The 24,261-nt window shown below is 36.2% G+C and overlaps 2 protein-coding genes across 4 annotated transcripts in view; one reads left to right on the forward strand and one right to left on the reverse strand.

The window, feature by feature from the left end:
- TOM1L1 (target of myb1 like 1 membrane trafficking protein) overlaps positions 1–22,789 on the forward strand; it is a 47,753-nt gene extending 24,964 nt beyond the window's left edge. For both annotated transcript variants that reach the window (XM_006924849.3, XM_025041776.1), the window contains exons 8-16: positions 4,594–4,727; positions 8,605–8,662; positions 9,038–9,155; positions 10,415–10,511; positions 15,037–15,088; positions 17,548–17,653; positions 18,105–18,186; positions 21,307–21,371; positions 22,029–22,789. In XM_006924849.3, coding sequence (XP_006924911.1) covers positions 4,594–4,727; positions 8,605–8,662; positions 9,038–9,155; positions 10,415–10,511; positions 15,037–15,088; positions 17,548–17,653; positions 18,105–18,186; positions 21,307–21,370 — 711 coding nt within the window. In that variant the 3' untranslated portion in view covers position 21,371; positions 22,029–22,789. The remainder of the gene's footprint in view (positions 1–4,593; positions 4,728–8,604; positions 8,663–9,037; positions 9,156–10,414; positions 10,512–15,036; positions 15,089–17,547; positions 17,654–18,104; positions 18,187–21,306; positions 21,372–22,028) is intronic.
- The window catches only part of LOC102897639 (cytochrome c oxidase assembly protein COX11, mitochondrial), an 18,879-nt gene continuing 4,941 nt past the window's right edge, over positions 10,324–24,261 (reverse strand). Inside the window, exons 3-4 of one of the 2 annotated variants that reach the window (XM_015599231.2) lie at positions 24,091–24,216; positions 10,324–10,487 (exon numbers count right to left, since the gene is read on the reverse strand). In XM_015599231.2, the coding sequence (XP_015454717.1) occupies positions 10,464–10,487; positions 24,091–24,216 (150 nt within the window). In that variant the 3' untranslated portion in view covers positions 10,324–10,463. Of the gene's footprint in view, positions 10,488–22,364; positions 23,724–24,090; positions 24,217–24,261 lie in introns of those variants that run through there. The other variant, XM_015599230.2, reaches the window with a different exon arrangement.

Below are 24,261 nucleotides of genomic sequence, written 5' to 3' on the forward strand. Positions count from 1 at the left end.
AATGACTCTGTTTTCATGTCTTGCAGAGTTTATCATTTAAACAGATAGCCTGCTCAATTTGGGTAATTTGAAGAGTTTAATCAAGGTACTATTTATTTAGTGAGATATCACAGGATTCAGAGAAACCACAGGAGCTCGTTCACTACCCTGGACTCTCAACTAATATCTCTAGGCATAAATAGGCAAGAGGGAACTTTTGCCAGAACCCGAAGCAAAGAATCATGTGGAGAAGGCAGCCTTGCAAGTAGTGGTGCCTTTGGTGGAAGGAATGAAAGGAATAAATATCCAGACCTCAGTCCTCCTTCCTCCCATTTCCTGCCAATCTGTCCAGTTGGCTGAGCCCAATCAGAAGAGAGAAGGCAGGAGACTTGATGAAGTGTTCCCTACAGGTCAGCCTTCAAGGCACAGAGCAGGGCAGAAAGTGTGGACAGTGAATCTGGGGTGAAAAAGAAAGGTGTTCACATAAAGAAAGTCTTCATTCAAAAGTTCCTTGGCTCTTCTTATACAGTCGATACCAATGATCATTGTCTTATTATGCAATTTGTTAACATTAACACCAGCCTCTAAACTTGGAATTGACTTCTGTTTTGTCTGTTGCTGCTTACTTTCTAGATGCTATTCTGTTTAGAACCTGTTCCCTGTCTCGTTTCCTTCCATCTGAGCTCCTGTGTACACGGAATCCCCAGCGTGTTCTCTAATCCATGCCAGTTAGATCCCAAAGCTCTGCTAAATAACGGGGCTCCAGCTCTTTGTTAGACAATTAGGCAGTCAAACTATTTGCAGATAAAACACCTTTCCTCACCACTACGTTTCTTGTGGACTATAAATTTCATTGGGGTTGGTGGGAGAGAATGGATTTCTTTTAATTTGCCGGAGCGGTGCACAAAGATTCTGAGGCTGCCTCCAGTCTAATGACTGTTGTGATGAGTTAAGAGAGTAGTGTCGGTTTTGGTTACAGGAATGAAATGTTGCCGTACGTGCTCTTGTATTCGATTTCTTAGCCTTATGCGCTTGGTTTTGGACCACCTTACTCTAACCTTGAGTAACTGACTTTCCCTTGTACTCCCATTTTAGTCTTATTTTGTTTTTGCCTAGCCCAGAAGGAAAACAAGAGAATGTTTTAGTCTTCTGCAGATTAAAGTGAGCTCCAATTTTAAAAGTAGGACTAGAGAAAGCCTTACTCTGACTTACTAGAGAAATATAAAATCATGTTAATGTAATATTTGATCCTGTGAGAATAATTTGTAACCAGTTCAGAAAAAAAAAAAAACTGAGAGTAAAATACAAAGTCATCTTCCCCTGACCATTCTTATCATCTTTACCCTTCAGAAGCTTATAGGTATTAAGAGTGGAAGAAACTTTCAATGTCATTGAGACCATCTGTCTTCCTTTACAGATAAGGCTGCATGTTCAGAAAGGGGTTGATGTGCCCACATAATAGCAGGGGATGGAGCTGGAGTGAGAACTTTGTTCTCTCCATTATACCAACTTGTTTCTCATGTCGAACCTAAGATTAATTTTTTTTCGTATAGACAGCTGATGTGGGTATGAGTTCTCTCTAGATTGGAAGCAACTTGAGGACAGTAACTAAGTCCTATACTTCTAAACCCATACAACTATGCATATTGAGAGTATACTGACTGAATTCATGAGATGTGTCTTGCATAGATTAATGCTCTTTGTTGAATTCATGATTTAAGACAAAAGAAGGGCTAAGGAGTTACTGAAGACAAAGGCTTTTAGTAAACCAAAGGCTGACAGTATTTAGTTGGAACAAAGCTGGAAGGGTTCTAATGAGTTAATGATCTTCTTGAGTATTATCTTGACAATTAATTTGTCATTCGCTCAACTAAACCCTGTACAAGGAAAAAGAAACTGATCGAGTTAAACTGAGAAATGTTTGGTTTTAGGATGAGGGGTTAGTTTTTATTTTGAGCAGATAGAGACATTCTCTGGGTCTCTTTCTGCCTGGGTGGGGAGTGCTGAGAGAGAGGAAATATGTTATGGGCTGATAATAGGAGTATTGCCATGCAGATATTATTTCCAGAGCAGGCTTTTAGTATACACATTTCTTCCCATTTTTACTTTTCCAATTTTACTTTTCCAAGGGAGATGTTCAGGTACTTTTTATTGAGTCGCCCTGTGTTGGTGAATGTGGGACAATTACAGTTGGAGTTGAAATGCAGAGAGACCTCCTTCCTTAATTCCTGAGTGTCCTGGAGGAGTCAGAGCCACCTGGATACCAGAAGAGGAAGCTCTTAACAGCTACTTTTTGTTTTGCTCCAAAGACTTTTCAATTGTTTGTTAAATTCGTTTTAACTTAGAAGCCTGCCTTCCCTTTGATAGGGTGTAATGGAGGCAATTCCAGGGGGCTCAGTGACGGACATATGCACCAGCAGCTGTTACTCTGTTTTTCTCTCACTCCCTCTGGCTTCCCACATCCACAGGCGGGTGGGGATCTTCTGACCCGTCCTTTCGGTTCCTGGTGCTTGATCTATGCTGTCTCCAGGTGGCTTGGCCCTCCTCTGAGGCAGACATCAATCGCAAAGATCAGAGTGGGCTGGCTTTTGAAGAGGTTTTTCAAATTATGGTTTGCAAACCTGCAGAGAGATGCAGTGCTCCTTTCATGTTTCCATTCCATCTGTCTCAGAGAGGGCAAAGGGTGGGTCTTCGTGTGACCTGGGGCTATTGATGTTCTTTGCAAATTCATTTCAAGTTAATATCTACATTTCTGTCACAGGCATCTAACAACCCTTGTTTTCCCTTGATCTTGACATTGCTCTAGCGAGGCTGCCATTGAGTGAGAAGAATGATTCCTGTACACTTACAAATGCAAGAACAAAGGAAGAGTTCTCCTTCATCATGGGATTGTATTAAATGCTGTTTTGAGTTCTTTCCTTTGTATAATGTTGAATCCTGGCTGGTGGCGTGAATATTACAGGATGGTATTAGTTATCTAGTTAAGCGTCTAGTGATACTTCCATTCACAACCATAATGCATTTGACTACTCAGTGTATGCCATACACTGTGGAGTTTCAGCTATACCATTTCCTCTTCTTATAACAACCCTATAAAGTACTTGTTATCCTTGTTTTATAGATGGATATGGCTGCACTCATTCGTTTACACATAGTCTATGGTCGCTCTCATGTTGTAATGCAGAGTTGTTATGACAGAAAACATGGTCCACAAAGCAGAAAATATTTTAATATCTGGACATTTAAGAAAAAAATTGCTTAGCACTGCTGTTAGCATCCAACTTATTAGCAAATAGGACAGTTCTTCTGGTTGCACGTTAACAGGTATAAAACCCAAGAGTCTATTATCTATCTGTCTCATTTTTTTCTCTTTTTCATTTCCTTTTGTCTTCTACATATTTTTTTTTCATGATTTTGTGGAGGGTTAGTGGCTTTTACCTCTCAGTCTAAATGCCAGCTGGTAATAGTTTGCTCTGTTTATTTAGAGATTTCCTGTCAGGAGCCTTGTAAGAGATTGAGATTCTGTGTGGTTCTGTGAAGTATAAGGTTTGTAGCAGGGCTTTCTTTCTTGAGGGGAAAAAACAATAATGTAACTGTGATGATTTAGCAAGTTCTACTGTTTTCATTTCAAAAGGGGAAACGTCCCTGTGTTTTTGCCGGATGTTAATATACTATTACATGGACAAATTCTAGTCAGGGTTGGTTTGAAGAAATATTACTGTCAGTTTTATGCTCCTCAGGCTTGTTTGGAAGTTTGCCTAGGAGGAAGTAAGTTGTAAGGCAGCAGTCTTCAAACATTATTGTATATAAAGAGACACTTGGGATGCCTGTTTAAAAAATGGAGATTCCCAGACCCTCAGTCCCAGAGATTATGAATCAGTAAGTCTGCTGTGGGTGCCTCTGATGCTAATGGAAAACAACTGGTTTAGGGAGGAGAGCCATGGCTTACAGCAGCGATTCTAGGTCATCTCAATAAGGATATTATCTGTGACTAGTTTTTAAATTCTGGTTCAGTTTATCTTGGAATGTGATGTTGTAGCTGTATTTTACATGTTTATTTAAGTAAGACATAATAGGAAAATCATGCCGCTGTAAATGTATTTGAACACTTTTTCCTTCCACTACTGCCAATAATGACAACAGCATTTTATGTTTTTTGTAGTGCTTTATAGCTATAGAGTTCCTCATTATGCACATCTCATTTGATTTTAATGTCAACCCTTGAAACAGATGTAGCAAGTAGTATAATTTTCATTTATCAAATGAGAAAATTGAGATATAAAAAACAAGTGATATTTTTCCCCTAACAGCACAGCTAATAAGCAGTCCACCTGGAATCCCCATACTCTGGGTCTCATTTCTAGTCCAATGTTACATGCAGTGCACCAGTTTGTTTTTATGACACCTACTTTGATTTTTAGAGGAAAATATAATCATTTATAATTCATCACCTCCTGTTAGGAAGGATGAGCTGTCCGTAGTTAAATACTTTGGTAATCTCCCATAGGTGACTCACTGTGGGGGTAATAAAAGGGTTATACACACTTGTGAATCAGTTGTCTTTATGGAACATTCCTGGCACGGAAGAAGAAACCTCTCTCCTTTCTTCAACAGAAACTTTATAAGACAGGTCGGGAGATGCAAGAAAGGATCATGGAGCTGCTCATCGTGGTGGAGAATGAAGATGTAACTGTTGAGCTAATTCAAGTGAATGAGGATTTGAACAATGCCATCCTTGGATATGAGAGGTGAGCAGACGGTGCACCCTCTCCGGCCCTCCTCTGATTCTAGTTTCACCACCAGTTACTCAGCATTCTTATCACAGTGCCTGCAAGGTGAAAACTCATATCAAGAACAAGTTTGGAATTGGGTCACTTTCCTCCCGAGATAGCGGATCATGGTCCTGGCCTTCTGCGAGCTTGAGATATGGCTTGCAAGAATGGGAGGATACCTGAGCAGTGCTAGCAGTGCTAGGAGCATTCTTGGGCATTCTCAGGCTGTGGAACCTGTGAGCGGGACCGGGATTTTATTCACTTAATATTGTCCGCACTGAGCACATCATAAGCTCATAAATAGACGAATAGTATAAACAAAGAATCTCGGGGAAAGTGAGGTGTACTCTAAGTTTGAGATGGAGAAAATTATGGAAAGAGAAGAGGGGAGAACATTTCATATTGAGAAAATAGTCTATGAAAAACCAGAGTGGCCAGTGAAGAAATTTTGTATGTGAATATATATATTTAAATTTTCATTCGGAAAAATATAAAGAGAAATATTTTAAATACTCATAACTTAGTCACTAATACTTTAGTTTTTCTAAAGTTTTTATAGCTCTCTTCATATAAAGAACATATACTTTTGTTTCTCCCTCAATTTTATTTACTGCGTAACAACCATTTGTCTATCCTGTGTTTTTAAATGCTTTTAGGAAACCGTTTTTAATAGCTACATAATGGTTCACGTTTCTCTCACAGTTTACTGATTAGTTGTTTTTAACTCATTCATCCATCAAATTAGTAGAACTTATAATCTATTTTAATAGTCGAGCCTATAGTCAGCAAACACCTTAAATTATAAACATACACACTTGGAAATTGAAATAAATGCAGTGAAACAAAAGTACAGGAGGCCTATTTGGTGAGAATCACAGCAAGACCTAATCCAGGTTGGGCGAAGGAAGCTTCTCTGAGGAAGTTCCATTTAAGCTGAGAACTACGGAATGAGTGGAGTTGACTAAACAAGGAGCAGAGCAAAAGCAGGTATGGTTTACGAAGCTATGGGAAAGTACAATAGACCTGGGGAGAGAGCGTTCTCCCAGAACCTAGCTCCAAAGAGCTGCAGCATACTCAGATTGTCAGGAGGCTTTTTCCTCAGTCTGGATACAAAGCTCCAGACATGTCTCCTGATCTCTTTCCAAACTTATCCCTGGGTCTTCTTACCATAGAAATTCCGCAACCTCTGAGATCCCCACATTTTACTAGATTCTTGTTTCCCGTAGGAGTGGAATTGGCACTTTGGGTAGGGCACTGTTCCCTGTCCCTGCTCACTAAATGCTAGCTTGTTCCTCCTAAAAGTGGCATTCTGAGACACCTTTGGGGCATCGTTTCTGTTGAGAATCACTGGGCATTTGTAGTTGCACAGTGGCTGTGTTTCTAACCAGCCGATGAAGAATGATACCATGACATAGAACAGTCCTAGATCAAATCTTGCTGATGATCTCGGACAAGTTACTTAACTTTTCTAAGAATTAGGGTTTTTTTTTCCTGTTTGTGAAAGAGGAAAGTACTACCTGTTTGGAGGATTTTCTTTTTTTGTTTTCATTTTGAAAATTAAGTGAGATCACGTATGTAACAGCTCCCAGGGGAGTGCTAACACACTGACACTCATTAAATATTAATTTCTTGTCTTCCTCCTACCCATTAACATCCCACTGAGCCTTTTAATTTATTGACTAGAATTTTTTCCCCCACTGATCACAAATGAGCCAAGAGAATCAGTGAAGTAAAACCAATAGCTATGAAGTCAGCTCTTTCATTTACTATCTCATATTTACTGCCTTTCAGTGATAACAGCCATCATGTGGAGTGATGACAGGGCTTCCACTCAGGATGTGAGTGTTCACAGTACTGAACAAACTCACAGCCCTCACCCTTTGTTTTCTGTGGTGTAATCCTTTGTAAGCGGAAAATGTCTAAGGAAAACCACATGGTTTTTGGTAGAGTGCTGCCTTCTGGTTTTCATTTTGGAAAATTCTGTTGCAAACCATAAAACTAATGACAAAAACCTTCCTCCGAAGGGGGATGTGTGTTTATTTGGTGTTGCTATCAGGAGATTGGATTACTTCTGTGAATGGCTCATTCTGATTCAACACTGAACCACGTGTGCCAAAAGCCACTGCAGTCAGTTGTGAGATTCAGAGAGAAAATTCTTGCAACTACAAAAGATACTAATCTGGCATATTAGTTTCCTATAGCTGCTGTAACAAATTACCACAAACTTAGTGGCTTAAAATGACATAAACTTAGTATCTTACATTTCTATAAGAGTCTGAAATGGGTCTCATCGGACTATCATCAAGGTGTTGGCAGGGCTACGTTTCTTTTTGGAGGCTCTGGAGGAGAATCCATTTCCTTAACTTTTGCAACTTCTAGAGGCTGCCCACTGTCCTTGACTTATGACCCTTTTCATCCATCTTCAAAGCCAACATTGTCTGGTCGAGTCTTCACATTCTCCTAAAGTGGCGTTTTGAGACACCCTTAAGGGCATCACTTCCTCTTCTGCCTCCCTGTTTCACATTTAAAGACCTTTGTGATTACATTGGGCTCCTTTGGGGAGTCCAGCATAATCTTCCTATTAAAGTCAGTTCACTAGCAACCTTCACTCCATTCGTCATCTAACATATTCATTGTTAAGTTAAACTGTCCTGTTTCCCAAAGATTCACGTCTATTCCACATGCAAGATACATTCACTCTGTTCTAATATCCCCCAAAATCTCCACTTATTACAACCAGGAAATAGTTGTACAAATAAGGAAATAGAAATTTGTTACTCAAGGCTTGACCTGTGAAGGTTGTTCATACCCAGCATGTAACTAACTAGCATACGAGAAGCCAATGCCGTAAGAAAGAAACGTGTTTTAGAAAGGGAAAAATCCTTAATCTCAAGTACGTGTTTAAATCAACTGTAAACTTTTAGACTTTAGTGTTTAGGTTCATGGAGTCAGTGTGTCATAATAGTAATACTCTATGTTTCTAAAGAAGCTCTTAGTTTGCGTAGAATTTCCACATTCATCCACCTGTGTTATCTGTTGATATCTTGCCCCTGAGAATAACTTTCTGAGTATATGGTTCAAATGTTACTATTCTCCTTTAGCAGATGGAGAACTAAGGATTAAGAAGTCATATCCATGGTTATACAGCTATGTAATAATACTGATGCTTGAATCTTGAACTTCTACCTTTAACTTCACTATTCTTTCAACTCCATTCATTCATTCATTCATTCAACTGTCCCTCCTCTATCCCCAGTGTATGAGAAGTGTAAAATTTTAAAAAGTTATAAAAGCTCAATATTTTTAGTTGGCATTAAATATCTTATAAAAATGAAGATAAACAGTGAAAATACATTAAATGTTTTTGAATTTTTATGGAAAATTATAATGGCAAAATTAGAAATATTTGGGAATAATAAGAATAGTTAAATGTATAATGCACTTATAAGGTAAAATAGGCAACCACTAAAAATAGTATTTCTGAATAACTAGAAAAATGTTTGTAAAATAATTGAATTAGGATACAAAATTATATAACATATAATTTCAACTCAGTTTAAAATAGATTAACTTATAGAAAAATATACAAGAAAGACATACATCATAATGTTAAAGGACTGTTTCTAGGCAATGGAAACGATTATTAATACTTTTAATACTATTCTATTTTCTTGCAGTTATTTCTAAAGGCATTTTTACCTCTATAAACTGGAAAAAAATTATTAAAGTACTTTATCGAGAATTGAGTAGGAATGAGGCTGATTGTCTTTGCTCCTAAATATTTGTTTATTAATAATTTGTTAAATATTGTAGCATTTTCATTTAAATTCTTACATTTTTCTCATTTAAACAGGTTTACTAGAAACCAGCAAAGGATTTTGGAGGAAAATAACCAGAGGGAAGATGCCAATGTAAGTGATCAGAAATGTTTTAAGATAAACCATTGAACATTGTATAAATTGTACAGTAAAGAGCTAGGCTTATTAAAACAAGGAGGCATTCATTAATGATTTGGAGTGGTTTCCATGATGTAGAATATTTGCCTTAATCACTTGATGTTATTAAGTTATCAATAAGCAGTCATTAGGAGATTTTCTAATTAAGCAGGGACCCACTTAGATGGTGAGATGTGGTTATACTGGTTTTGCCTATTGAGTGGAGAATTATCTCTCAAGATGATTCCAAATAGGATCTTCTTTTCTCCAAAGTAAAGTTTCTTAGGAGAAAGCCATGATAAACTACCTGACAGTTTTTCTACATTATGTTTTTTGTTTGCTTTGTTTCAGACTACCAGTGAACCTTCTGCCCCATCCTATGATCTTCTTGACCTAAGTCCCAGCCCTCCAAATCACAGGGTCACACTGGGAGAAGACAACACCATGAATGCTCAGCTTTCAGACTTAAGTAAATAAGCACGGTGGGCTTTAAGATTAGCAAAAGAGCTTCATGTGAAACAGTTCTCCTTGGTTTCATGACTAAATGCAACCTGAGAAGGACGGAAGTCAGTTGGAATATCAGAGAACTATATCAGGAGATGTAATTACTTCTTGGCAAGTAGTTGGATCACACACAGCACAGGAATGGGGTGTGTCTGGGAAAAGAGGTCTTTGAAACTCATCCCACTGGCTTAGGATCTCTTGGAAAAACCTTTAGAGAGGTTGTTCAACTCCACGATCAAATCTACTCTGAACCCACACACTATTATCTTTGCATTTTTCTGCCATACTACAGCATCAGTTAAAGGAATATTGGATGTAGAAAGAGAAATTGAGGCATTATGAGGCCTGATCCACATGGTGATGAAATATAGAGGAGAGAACACAGGCTTTTGAGAAGTCCAAGATGGAACCACAGTTCTGCCACCTTTTAGCCACCTAACCTTTGAGATTTTTCTAATTTTTAAAGTGAGAACAATGGTTACTCTAATGGGTTTCTGTGAAGGTAAATGAGTAATGTTTATAAAATGCATGGTAGGCTTAGGGTTACCTATCTTCTTATATGTTATCTCCTTCTATCCTTATTACCATAACATTTTGGTAAATTACAAAATAAGGATGATGAAAAATGCTGTAATCCAGAAGTTTTCCAAACTAAAGTCAGTTTGTTTTGTTCTTAAAATCAATTTGTTTTTCCAGAGTCAAAATATGCAGTATCACGGAATTTGTGGTTTTCTTTTAACTTCCTTCATTTCTAAAGTGTTGGCTTGCTTGCTTATGTGGACCAGTGAGATGTGTGGGGTCCGTTCATTACATTGAAGAGTTTTCTTGAGTTTTTGTCAGGTGTTTTCAGAGGGTGCAATAATTATTCTCTTTGGGGTGTCTCACTTACGATGGGAAATTAAGAGTTTGGAGAGGTGAGGGTAGAGCTCTGTATATACAATAAATTTTTACTTTTGTGGTAAAGGACACATAAAATCCCTATTATTCTGGATCAGCTGGGGATTTTAGAATACTTAGTACAATAACATTTGCAACCTCTGTGGCAAGGAATTTTTCTCTTTCTGATTAACATAGATGCTTTTTAATATCTGTTTGAAGAAATTCTATGATTTTATATGACAGAAATACCTTAATCTTGTTTGTTTGTTTGTTTTTACTGTGGAAAATCCAAAAGAACAACTTACAAAATGTTTTAAAGCCAAACAAGTCCATTTTGTATTCTAGATTTCAGCTCTTCGAGTCCTGTTGTAACAAACAACTTGCATCCCAGTCTTCACTCACGGCTGGATTTGCTAGCCTTGGAAAATACAGAAACACCACTGTAAGTATGTCAGTAATAGTCTGTAACTAATACAATCTCATTCTGATTCCTCATACTTCAAAAAGCATGACAAAAAGGAATCACACAGATCTAAGTTAGAATCTAAACACTGCTTCTTCTTTGCTGTGTGATCTTGGGTAAAATACCTAGTGTGAGCCTTCATTTTTCTTCGAGGATACTTCCTAGGGTTTTTGCAGAGATTCAGTGGAATGCTGTATGTATCTCCTAATATGCACTTGGTAGATAATAAGCCTTCAATAAATAATCTGTTTCTGTTATTTTTAGAGTGGTAACAGGAAGTAGAAGAAATAAAATGACAAAGGAAGGGGAAGAGAAATGAGATTCAAAATTGTTAAAAGTAATGGCTATGCCAATTACGTACTTGCTTCATCCCAGGCGCTTTGCTAAGCTGTTTTTGTTTATTTCATTTAATCTTTGCAAAAATTCTTGTCAGTGCTGTTACCATTATTCCTTTTTTATAGGAGGAAGGGCTGAGACTTTGAGAATAGAACTTGCCCCAAGTTCATATAGCTATTAAGTAGCATCTCTGATAAACTGGTACAAATGACTTATAAACATATGCAATGATGCTCAACTTTACTTATAGCTACAGAGATATAAACTCTAGTAAGGCTTTTTTTTTTAACCTCAGATTGGCAAAAGTCTAAATGCATTGTTGGCTGTGGAAAGACGATATTATCACAAAATTATAGTCAGGAGGAAGTGGCAATACCTATTAAACTTATAAATGCATTTACCATTGAACCTGCAATCTCATTTCTAGGAATTTATATTCATTTATGCAAATATTTACAACATTTGGGCAGTAGCTAATAATTGCAAACAACTCAAGTACCCATCAGCTGGAGACTGGTTAAATAAACATCTATATACAATGTGGTCTGAAGTAGCTGATTGTTTTCCTATATCCTGCAAATCTTGCTGGGTAGTATGAGAAAGAATGATTGTATTGATGAGATCCCATTACAAAAAACATCTCTATAAAACTCATAAAAAGATCAAATTCTAGCTAATAGCTGCTTATTTTAACCTGTAATTTCATGGATCTCACACTTTAGTGTACATAAAATCACTTAGGTGGCTATTGAAAAGTAAAAATTGCTGACACTCCCCAATTCTGATTCAGTAGTGGGGCAAAATAAGCCATCAAAATGTTTTACTGTCTTGAGATTTTCTGACACCTCTGTTTGCAGTTTAATTTGTTCAAATGAGTGATGGAATTATTGATAACAAATTTTCCTTGGATAACAGTGATGATGGGATAAAGCAGGGGTCCCCAACCCCCGAACAGCTTGTTAAGCAGGCTGCACAGCAGGAGGTGAGCAGTGGGCAGTGAGCAAAGATTCCTCTGTGTTTGCAGCCGCTCCCCAGCACTAGCATCATCGCCTCAGCTCCACCTCAGATCATCAGGCATTATTAGAGTCTTGTTGAAGCAGGTTGGGGACCACTGGAATGAAGTCATAGGTTATATAAGGCAACAGGTTAAGGAAAATAAAAAATGCTTACTGCTTACTTGCTGTTGCTCCCAATAGGCCCAAGGAGGGTACCCTATCACTCTACTTTTACAAGTGTAGAAACCAAGGCTGAGGAATATTAATTTGTCAATGGTTACCCAACTAGTACATAGACAGGATTCAGATTCAAGTGGGTCTGATTTCAGTACCTGCTCTTTTCTTTTTGCACTTAATTTTATTTTAAAAATTTCCTTAAGGTAAAATTGACACTCCCCCCACTCCTTTTTTTTTTTTTTTTTTCGTGTACAGTTCTATGAATTTTAACATAGATAGACAGATTCATATAAGTACCATCACAGTCAGGATACAGAATATAGTTATATCACCCTCAACTCCCTGCGCTATTGCTTCATAGTCATACCCTCTCACTCCCAACCCCCAGCAACAATCAGTCTGTTCTCTATCACTATAGTTTGTGTTTTTGAGAATGGCCTCTAAATAAAATCACACAGTATATAGTAGTTCTGGAAAAGGTTGTATAAAACTGGTGTTTGCACCATGTATTTTGAAGCTCTGTTATTAAGTGCATATGCATTCAGGATTGTTATACCTTCTTAGTGAATTGACCCTTTTATCATTATGTTATTATGTTCCTCTTTGTCCCTTGTAATTTTCTTTGCCCTGTGTCTACTCTGATAGATGGCCACTCTAGCTTTCTTTTGATTAGCGTTTGCAGCATGTCTTTTTTTATCTTTTCACTGTTAACTGTATCAAAATAATTGAAGTTTCTTATAGATAGTATATAGTTACATTATGCATTTTTATGTATTCATAACTTCTGTCTTTAATTGATTGTTTTGATTAGACCATTTCTATTTAGTGTAATTATGTGTTTGGATTTAGGTTTATAATTATGTAATTTGTTTTCTATTTGTTCCCCTTTTTTCCCATTTCCTCTTTTCTGCATGCTTTTATTTGAATGCTTTCAGTATTCCATTTTATCTATTATGATTTAGACTGTAGTTTTGTATAGTTTACACATAGATGGGGACTGCTTGCACTAGGGATTGGAATATACATAATTTTTAAGTCTAGTTAGAACCAGTATTTTACCACTTCAAGTAAGATGTTGAAACCTCATCATCATACAGATTCCCCTTTATATTATATTACATCTATATACATTGAAAATAAATCCACCACTGAACAATGCTATAATTTTTGCTTGTAACCCACAAATATATTTTAAAAGACTCAGGAAGACTGTTTACCCAATATTTGTCATTTCTGTTGCTCTTATTTTCTTCCGGTACGATGTCCCTTCTCTTTGAAGAATTTCCTCTAGCCATTCTTGTAGAGTAGGTCTGTCGGCAATGAAAATCTCTCAGTTTTACTTCATGTGAGTATATCTTTGCTTCATGTTTGTTCCTAAAGAATAATTTCACTGGATATAGAATTCTGGGTTGACAATTCTTTTCTTTCAGCAGTTCTTCAGCATTGCTCTACTCTCTTCTCGCCTAAATGGTTTCTAGTGAGAAATCTACATTGATTCAAATTTTTGATTCCTATAGATCCTGTGTTGTTTTCTCTGGCTGTGCTTTCAGGAATATATATTTTTTAAATTTTAAACAGTTTGATTATCATATGTCTGGGCATGGATTTCTTCTCATTTATTCCATTGTGGGTTTGTTGAATATATTAGTTTCCTGTGGCTAACATAAGAAAAAAAAAAAAAATTACCGAAAAATGGATGGTTTAAGACCACAGGAACTTATTTTCTCATAGTTCTGGAGGCTGAAAGTCTGAAGTTCTCTCCCTTCAGGGATTTTAGGGGAGAAGCCATTCTTTGCCTCTTCCAGATTCTGGTGACTGTCTGCATTTGCTGGCTTGTTGGTACATCACTCCACTTTCTGCCTCTACCTTCATATTGCCTTCTCCTCTGTCTAAAATTTCCACTGCTTTTCTTGTTTTAGCTCACTTGTCATTGGATTTAGGGCCCATTCAGATAATATAGGAAGATGTCGTCGTTGCAAGATCCATAACTTAATCACATCTGCAAAGACCCTTTTTCCAAGTAAGGTCACATTCACAGGTTCCAGGAATTAGGACAAAACATGTTTTTGGGACCTATAATTCAACCTACTCCACTGAACTTCTTGAATCTGTGGTTTTATGTCTTTTGCCAAATTTATGAAGTTTTCAGCCTTCATTTCTTCAAATATGTTTTCAGCACTACACACTTTCTGCTATCCTTCTGAGACTCTTGCTAACACAACTGTTAGATCTGTTGTCATTGTCTCATAAATCTCTAGGGTTCTGTTCATTACTTTTCTCACTCTGTTTTTTACATTAGGTAATTTCTATTGAGCTATGTTCAAGTTCGCTATTTCCTCTGTCATCCCTATTTTGCTACCGAGCTCATTCTGTAATAAAAAAATTGTTATTTTTCAATTCTAAAATTAGCATTTGACTCTTCTTCATATCTTGTGTTTCTTTGCTGAGACTTCTCTTTTTCCGTTTTTTTTTTCCCCAAGTATGTTTACAGTTGTTTGTTGAAACATTTGTGTAAGAGCTGCTTTAAAACCTCAGATAATTTTCAGCAACTATGTCCTCATGATATTAACATCTGTTGATTTGTCTTTTCTCTTGCAATTTGAAATGTTCCCAGTTCTTCATGTGTCTAGTAATTTTGGATTGTATGTTTGACATTTTTAATGTTATGAGACATTTGCTCTTATTTAAATCCTGTTGAGAATGTTGATATTATGATATTAGTAGGCAAACAACCTTGTTAGTGTCATGCTGCAGTTTTAACCTGCCTTCTGGATGCTGTGGTTCCAGTACAGCTAAGTTTTCTTTACTCTCTTCAGTATTTGGGCATCATGAACTGGTGGGCACTGAAATCATATGGTAATTGTTATGTAAAATTCCTACTTTTGTATAGTCTGAAGGTACATTTTACGTTTTGATTTTAGACCAGGAAAGTCATCTTACTTTTTGCATTTGCGTTCTCACTGTAGGGTAATTATGCTCTTATCATACCATCCTAGGTTTGCCCAAAGGACTGGCCAAAACCTCACCTCAGGTCATACGTATGCAAATGTAAGTAAATGAAACCTTTCCCTAGCAGTGCACATAATCAGACTATCGTGGCCAAAAAGGAACTCCTGGTCGTTAATTCTCATGTTCTGCTCAATGTTTCTTTATAATGTATTGATTATAGCCCTTGTTAGGACTTTTTCTTATCACCTTTTTAATATTTTATTATTTAAAAATTTTAAAAATTTTTTCAGTTGTCGACATACAGTATTATATTAGTTTCATGTATACAACACAGTGATTATTTATATAGCTTACAAAGTGATCACCCCGATAAGTCTAGTACCCATATGAAACCATGGATAGTTAAAATATTATTGACTATATTCCCTATGCTGTACTTTACATTATCACCATGACTGTTTTTATAACTGGCATTTTGTACTTCTTAATCCTGTCTCCTTTTCACCCATTCCTCATCCCCCTCCCATCTGGCAACCACCAAAATGTTCTCTGTATCTATGAGTTTCTGTTTTGTTTTTTTAGATTTCACATATAAGTGAAATTATATGGTATTTGTCTTTCTCTGACTTATTTATAGATAAATGGATAAAGAAGATGTGATATTTATATACAAAGGAATATTACTCAGCCACAAAAAAAGAATGAAATCTCGCCATTTGCTACAACACAGATGGACCTAGAGTGTATTATGCCAAGTGAAATAAGACAGACAGACAAAGTCTTTTTAACCTCTTTAGACTAAGTCGAGTCTTCCTTCTGTTAGAAAGATGATTAAGGACCAAAATTGCTTTAGTGTCATTTGTATTAGCTCTCTCCATTCCTTTCCTACCATCCTTTTTGACATACTTCAGACAGGCTCTCACCCATAACACTCCACTGGCATAGCTTTTGTCAAGATCAGCAGTGACCTCCATATTACCAAATCTGTACTGCAATTTTCAGTCCTCTTACCTGATTTATCAGCAGAAAAAAAGTGACAGTCTTCCTCCTTTTTGCACATATTGCTTTCAGACACCACTCATTTTTGGCTCTTCTCTTGTTTCACTTCCACTTCTTATCAAGCTCCTTTGCTGGCCCCTCCTCCTCTACTGGCCTTTCAGTGTTGAAGACCCCAGAACTCAGGCTTCAGACTTCTCTATATTCATTCTTCTACGGCCTTTTAGTCTCATATCTTGAAATACCAAATTCTGACAACTTACAATTGTTATCTCCATCTCATTCCCTTCCCCTAAACTCAACTCATACATCCTCCTTCCTCTTAAGATCTCTTGTTTTCTTCTTAGATCTGCCTTTCCTGCAGTGTTTTTCACATTAGTAAATGACCACTTTCTCAGTTGCTCAAGTCAAAAACCTCAGAAAATAGTGCTTGATTTTCTACCTTTTTACTTTCAAAATATATCCATTATCCAGCCATTCTCACCAACTCTACTCCTACATCCCAGTCCAGGCCATCGGATGGATATTGCAGAGGTTTCCTAATGGTTGTCCGGCTTCAGTCTTCACCTCCCTCTATACTCCTACCCCCACCACACAATCTATTCTCAAAACAGAAACCAGAGCAATCTTTTTTAAAAAGTGAAGTCATGTTACTTATCTACCGTAAACCCACCCATGATTTTCCACAATCCATGTTACTCAGTAAAAGCCTGAAATGCTGATCTGACCCCTCCCATTACCTCTCCAGCATCACCTCTCACCTGTCTCCTCTGGCTCACTTTACTCCAACCACACTGGCTTCCTGCGCTTCAGAGCATAAGATGTTGTGTCTGCTCAGATAATCACAGGGCCCACTTCAGAGCCAGGGCTTTGCTCATTGTCTCCTGTGGTGAGGCATTCCTTGACCACTATGATCACAGCAATATCCCTACCCCACCTACCCCAGCATCTCTTCTACCTGTTACCCCTTTTTTCTTAGAGTTGCCATCTGATTGATATCTCTCTACATTTGTTGATTTTCTGTTCCATGAGGGCAGAGATTTGGCCTTCTTATTGCTGTTTTTAGTGCCTGACATTTAGTAGGTGCCAAAGAAATATTTATGCAATGAATGAGGAAAATTACAAGAGATATTTCTAATTATGACTTAAATCTTTTATCTTATTCCTGTTTTGATGTCATCACCTTATGCCTTTCTATAGGGTCAAGATTTCTTTTTCCTGTTTGAAATTGAGATTCTATATTTAGTGTGAAACAGCAGAATCTGGACTGAGCCATACATTCCTGTTTTTTTCTTTTTTTTAAGATTTTTTAGAGTTTACATTTTTATATGGGAAATGAGGTGCAATGGGCATGAAGCCAGACAAGACAGAAAAGCAGTAAATTTTATAAGTGGTTATTACTTCAAAAACTAAAGTAATAGTTCATAAAACTAATTCTTGTTCAGTTGAGAGTATATGGTTCTTGGAATAGTGCCACTTGGAAGCCCAAGAATCTTAAAAAAAAAAAAAAAAAAAAACTTACTGTAGAATGTTTACTCAAATATGTGCCATGCTTTCTTCAGTTTCCAGAAAATTCAAATTCAGTGTTACTACAGCCAGTCAGTCTACAGACCATTGCAGCTACACCACCAAACCCGAGCCCACCATCCTTGCCCAACAATCATCCAGGTACTTAAGACCTTATTATTTGCATCAAACAGGAAAAATTGTGAGAATATAGGAATCTGCCAGAGATTTATAGTAATTGTAAATAGATATATAGAGGAAAAATGAGAGCAGGTCATTTGCATTTTTAAGCTCCATGAAGTAAATTCAGGGCAAATACCATTATACCTGACATTAGGAGACTAAAAATGCTTGTGTTGTGCTGAATATCATATTTTCAACACTGAGAGTAAATGAACCTTTAGTCGAAGTTTGAAATCTTTTTGTTACATAGAGATTTGTTGCACTTGGGAGCAGCATTGGAACATCAGTGTATTTGTTTCTGGTTGTCAGTGTTTGTTAGGATCTTATGTTTGAAGTCTAAGTCATAAAGAGAATACTAATTGTACATATTTCTTGAAAAGCACAATATGTGTTATATGTATTCACTTTTTTTTTTTTTTTTTGCCTGAAGCAATGACAAAGAATGATCTCCAGCCACCCAATTACTATGAGGTAATGGAGTTTGATCCCTTAGCTCCTGCTGTCACTACAGAGTAAGTCATTTACAAAATGATTAATTTATTTTTTGTCTTGGTTCCCTTCGGCAGCAGAGCTAATGGGGCTTGTTTATACATTTAACTTAGTTTAGATCTTGGCAGAAATTGATGACCTTATTAAAAATGACTTATGAGGTTTTATGTAAGCTGTTGCTTTTAATGGTCTTACCGTTCTCGGCCTTGTGACTGAAAAATAAAAATGCTGGGGTTGCACATAAAGAAATAACTGGAACCATTATGTGCATTAATGGATTCCTCGTAGATATCTTGGCAGAAAGTCAGGTTCTCTACCGCTTGAGAAGGGCACTATTCACTAATTAATGACATAAGTAACACCATATTGATGAGATATTTTAGCTGTTGACTACTGATCCATAAAAAAACTTATGTAAGAACTTGTTTTTAGTCTTCACTACATATAACATTGTGCTTAAAATGGATTAATAAAGCATTAGTGTAAAAATTACTTGCTTTAAGCACCATTATTTTATGATTTCGTATTGGTCAAGTGTATATAGATATTTCCAGGATGGTAGGCTTATTAGAGCTTTAATATACTTTGATTGACTGAAAGTTACCCCCAAAATTGTTAAAAATGATTAAAGCAAGTTTATGGAAATCGTTGTTCAGAAACTGACAGCCAGCAGGATATATAACTTGCCTATAGCTGTTTTGTTTGACCTGTGCAGAATTTATAATATGTATTTAAATATTAATTGCTAAGTTAAAAACCGGGCTATTTCAAAAAATATCGGGACCTCTGGATTCTTTCTGATGCCAAGGCCTGCATTTTTACATGTTAACCATAGCTGGGGCTGAGTAGTGACTGCCTCCTTAGGACAGAGCAGGCTATGCAGTCCAGTAGGCCCAGCTGGCCCTTTGTGTCCATTCATTTGATCTGCCTGGCATGTGTAGGCATTTGAGGTTCTGACTCCTAGTTTAAGCCCTCAATGTAGCAATCCATTTTGTAATAATTAATGAGTAAATCTTAATAGGCTTAGGTGTTCATTAAATATTTTTTTCCTAACAGGACTTGAAATTTTCCTAGGTCATTCTGCTTGATAAAGTATCACTGAATGTATTAGTGGTTTAAAGAATTAGAAATTGGTTAAACTAGGTATGCTGTGTAGATATGCTTTTTATCAGTTTCTGTATCCACATAGGAAGCAAAAAAGTTTATTATATTCCAGTTAATTAGGAGATTTTTGTGAGTAGATATGGCAGTGCAACAGATTAATTAAAGTTTAGATAGTAAAAAGCTGGAGAGGTGAAGCTTTGAAATTCTCTACCACTGTTTCTTACATTCTGGGGAGTGTTTTTCAGTTCTTTTGAAAGTTACATGAAATCCAAGGAACTTATAAGGACAATCACGAAATCTTGCAGAAAAGTTCTGGGATTTTCATATCACTGGTTGTCCATGCACCCCAGGTTTAGGAATTTCTGCTCTAGCAGGACATAGACTACAATATTTATGAAGATATATTCATATTCACATGATTCATTCATTTGAAAAATGCAATGAATACTGACAAAGTGTCAGGGACAGTGACTGGGGCATAATTTATCATGTTGAAGAAGAGACATGCTCTGTCTTCATGGAGGTTAAATCTAGTTTGGAGGCAGAAATTAAATCAGCAGGCAAACATGAAAGAATATGGTAACTTTACACAGTGTATACCAGGAAGAACTCATTCAAGTGAGCGTAAGAGGAAGCTTGAGGAAGTGACATTAAAGTTGAGATCTGCAATTGTTAGTTAAGTCACAATGTTGTTGTAGGCACAGGAAACAACTTGTACAAAGACCCTGATGAGAATTTTGGCAAGTTCAAGGAAATGGACAAGCCAAACCTAAGAGCAAAGAAAGCAACAGGGAACCCATTGTGGAAATTGCAATTTGGGAAATAAAAAGAAAGCAGCACACAACTGTGATGAACATCACAGAGAGAAGTAAGATGAGGACTGAAAACTAGCTCATGATTAAGTAACAGGAAATCATTGGTGATTTTAATAAAAGCCATTTTGGTAGACTGATGGGGACAGAAGCCAAATTCCAGTGCATTAAAAAGTAAGAGACACAGACAAGAAGTACAGATGACACTAGAAAAATAAGGGATGCTGCAAAGTGGTTTGGCAGCTTGAGGATTACTGAGGTGATTAAGTAGACACGTGGGATTAAGGACTATACTGTTTTATAAAATGCTGGAACATCTATGAATGCTGAGGGGTAGGATCTAATTAGAGAGGGAGAAGTTAAAGGTTCAGTTCAGGAAAGAGGATACTAAATGAGTAAATTGAGAAAATTGTTTGAGAATCCAGGGGTAGATAGGATCACAGAAGTAGATGATGGTGCAAATGAAAATAGATTTGAAGATTCAGGAATGGGAAATGAGGAAGTTTCCATAACAAGGCATTTATTAAGAAGTGAGGTTTCTGACTGAGAGTGAGAAAAGGGGGATCAGAGATTGGAGGAGAGTGAAGAAGGCTGAAATAGTTTTGTGGAAAATGAGACATACTTACTAGAAAAACATACTAAAATTTCTGGACCATGCTGGGGCCTCATAAAGTTGATGATCTTCATAGTTCTGCTTTTTATGCATTTTTCTTCAGCCATGTTTTGCTATATTGCGTATATGAATGTCATGTTTATAAATATATTTTCTAGCCACAGAAATATAAACTATATAAAGAATTGAATAAAGAAAAATTATACATAAAGAACAAAGGTGACAGAAGCTAAGGGTGGATCAGGAGTTTGGACTATAATAACATAGATTAAATAAACTGTAATATTTTTTAAGTGTTTCGAAACCAGGAAAAGCCGAACAATTTTTGCCTTTTTTTTTAAAGCAGAAAGCAAACTATCCAATTTGAGCCACATTTTTCATTAAATCACAAGTAAAATGAATTGACTCTGTAAGATACATATTTTTAAGATGCAGGAGAATTGCAACATTAGGATATAAGAAAGCTGTAACATAAGATTAAGGGCAGAGTTTTTTTTATTCATTGACATAGCTTGAATAGCTAAGGGCACCATTTTTTAGGTAAGGTTAAAAGCCAATGTAGATCTTTAAAACTGATATATAACCCTTTTGCCATGATGTCTTGTTTGTTTCAGAGCTATTTATGAAGAAATTGATGTTCATCACCACAAAGGAGCTCAAAGTCAGAGTGACTGCTGAGGTAAAGACTTCAACTTACACAACTTACATTCTACATTCATGATTTCATTGTAATTATTATCACTTTTTCTAATATTACTTTTTGTAAGGGCCATCTGAGCCTCTGACACTTTGGTGGACAAAATGTAATGCAGGTTTCTCTGAATCACTCAAATTCTAATGAACTATTTGTTCATTAATGAAATCATTCTTTGACCTTGTTAGCTAAAAATAATAAATCTTGGGAATGTAGAATAGAAATATTACTGCTAACAAAAACTTTTTAGCACTGGAATCTTTTATGTACCATTAATATCTGTTAACTGGTACTGGTAGAACTCATTCATTGTTAGCCCAGGTAGGTCTGGATTCACAAAAACTTTTTAGCACTGGAATCTTTTATGTATAGTTAATCTGTTAACTGGGACTGGTAGAACCCACTCATTGTTAGCCCGGGTAGGTCTGGATTCTATTTGCTGTACTGGTTATTCCATTTATTGATTAATGAATGCATGGCCACCAGTAACCTATTAACCTTATTTATTCCCCTAACACTCCCCCTACCCCATGGAAATAGTACATTCCTACCTTTCCTCTACTAGTATGTGGCTCTCTAGTTTCAGGAATGGGGAAAGAGAAGGAAAGGATGGGATGGTTGACTATTTTTTGTTTATTCTAGGTGAAAATGAGTGATCAGCTCATGAGCTGTATAAAGGGTACCAACCCTCTGAAAGGTAGACCCTGTCCAGCTTCAAGGCCTAGAAGATAAGACCTACCACTACGTAAAAACCACAGTGGAACATTTGTCCTCTGCAATAATGAAGTTTAAACAGAAGAGTAACGTTTATGGTTCCTAATAGCAACTCAAGCTTTATCTCGAAAGAACTTGGTTTTAACGTATATTCACTTAAAATTTCAGCAAAAGAAAAATTCATTGTACTGAGGCCAGCCAGGTTAATTGGAAGATCCTACTTCACAGGCTTTCCTACATGTATAAATCATCACACAGCCGTGATAACAGTAGATGAAGATTATTTTATTATAAAATAATTCTGAATAGATGTAAACATGAAATGTGAGAAACTAATTATTCAGGAAGAATACTGAGTGCCTTCATTTAACTAAAATAAAACTTAAAAATCAATTTGCACTTCTTTATAAATAATATTCTTATTTAGAATTATGAACTGTAAAAGCCTTGATGCTACAGTTTATATTTCAGGCACCCTAAAAAGATCACTGGACTCTACATTGAGTTGCCTTTAAATACGATTCTTAATAATACTAAATGTTATCTTTTTCTCTTTTTACTGCAATTTAATATTTCTATTTGGAATAAATACTGGAAAACATTCAGGATAAGCTGTACATTCATTTATGTTGTAAATTACAATGACAAATTACTATTAAAACAATGCAAATAAATTACTATTAAAACAATTTTTTACAGTTTGTTCACTGAAGAAATTCTGATGTCAGTAACTTCACAATCCTACATTTGTTTGAACATTCAGGGACTTGGAACTATCACAAGAAATGCTAGAAATCTAGCAGATACTTATGCATTTTATTTCAATTTCATGATACCAAAATTTCAAAGTCATTATTCAGTACTTTGAATGTAAATTGTGCTAGCTCTTAAAGGAAAAAGAGTCACATTTGGTATCAGAATGTAATCTTTTGGCAAACCATTAGGGCTTAGTGATTCCTCTTTCATTTTGAGCTTTTAAAAGTGAATGTACACAATGAAATAAAGTGGTTACCAACTGTTTTAGAAATAATAAGGGATTCTGACCTAGAACCTAAGATATAAGACACATGGGCATAAAAAAAAAAATCAGTGCTACAAGTACGAAGTGTTAATAATTTCGAAGGGGACCAGTGAATTAAGCTGAACCATTAAGTCCATGCCTACATATATAAGAAACAAAGCAGTTTCTTTTAATACTAAAACTAAGTATGGTTTTGAACCATCATGCATTCTAAGCAGGCATGTGGATTCCTTATAATAAAAAGCTGAACCTGCTCTTTTTTAAGAAGGATAAGTGGTTGGGGGAAAAAATCACTACATAATATTTAAAATAGAAGGCATAAGATAGAATGGATTATATTGTAGAACATTTCTCTTCTGAGAAGACAAGATACATGATTTTTCAAAAATCACAAATGAAGTAGAACTTAGTTGCTGACTTCAATTATAACCCGGAATTGGCAACTTGTGCCCCTCCTTTGCTTCAAAAAAAGTGTAAGAAAGAGTGATGAGATCAACATTCACCATTCTTGGATCTTCAGCAAATTCAGGATCAATGTAGAAAAACACTGGCATATCTACTTCCTCTTGTGGATTAAGCCTTTGTTCTTCAAAACAGAAGCACTAAAAGTTATAGAAAAGTATTCATTTATTAATATTCCTATTATCTATAAAAGAAACTAATGGTTCATTTATTGGCTTTAATAAGCATACCGTTAAATATAATGTAAGTTCTATGATAGGGCAACAGCATCTTTTCATCTCAGATTGAATTTTGCTTTAAGGATTGAGAATCCCTTTAATTTTAAAAGTGGATATCTGTTTGGTTCTAAACTTCTGCACAGCTATTATAAACAATGAAAAGGACAGTTCTGAAGTTTAAAAGAAAGGAATTTTCAGAAATCAGTTCCTAGTAAAACAATGCAGTAAATTTAGTACTTAACAGTTGTATGTACTTTTATCAGTCTATAAAGTTTTCATTTAGTTATACCTGTATTTTATTGAAATACTGTCCAGCTTCGAACGGTACAACATTGTATGTAGAAATTCCGATTACTGGTTTGTCAGTAGGATTCTTAGCTTTGTAAAAGGCCAGTGCAGTTTCTCCTGGCACCACCTATTTTAAAAAATATATACATTATCAATACTTTAAATCAAACAC

The sequence above is a fragment of the Pteropus alecto genome, unplaced genomic scaffold, assembly GCF_000325575.1.
Source record: "Pteropus alecto unplaced genomic scaffold, ASM32557v1 scaffold98, whole genome shotgun sequence".
Lineage (NCBI taxonomy): Eukaryota > Metazoa > Chordata > Mammalia > Chiroptera > Pteropodidae > Pteropus > Pteropus alecto.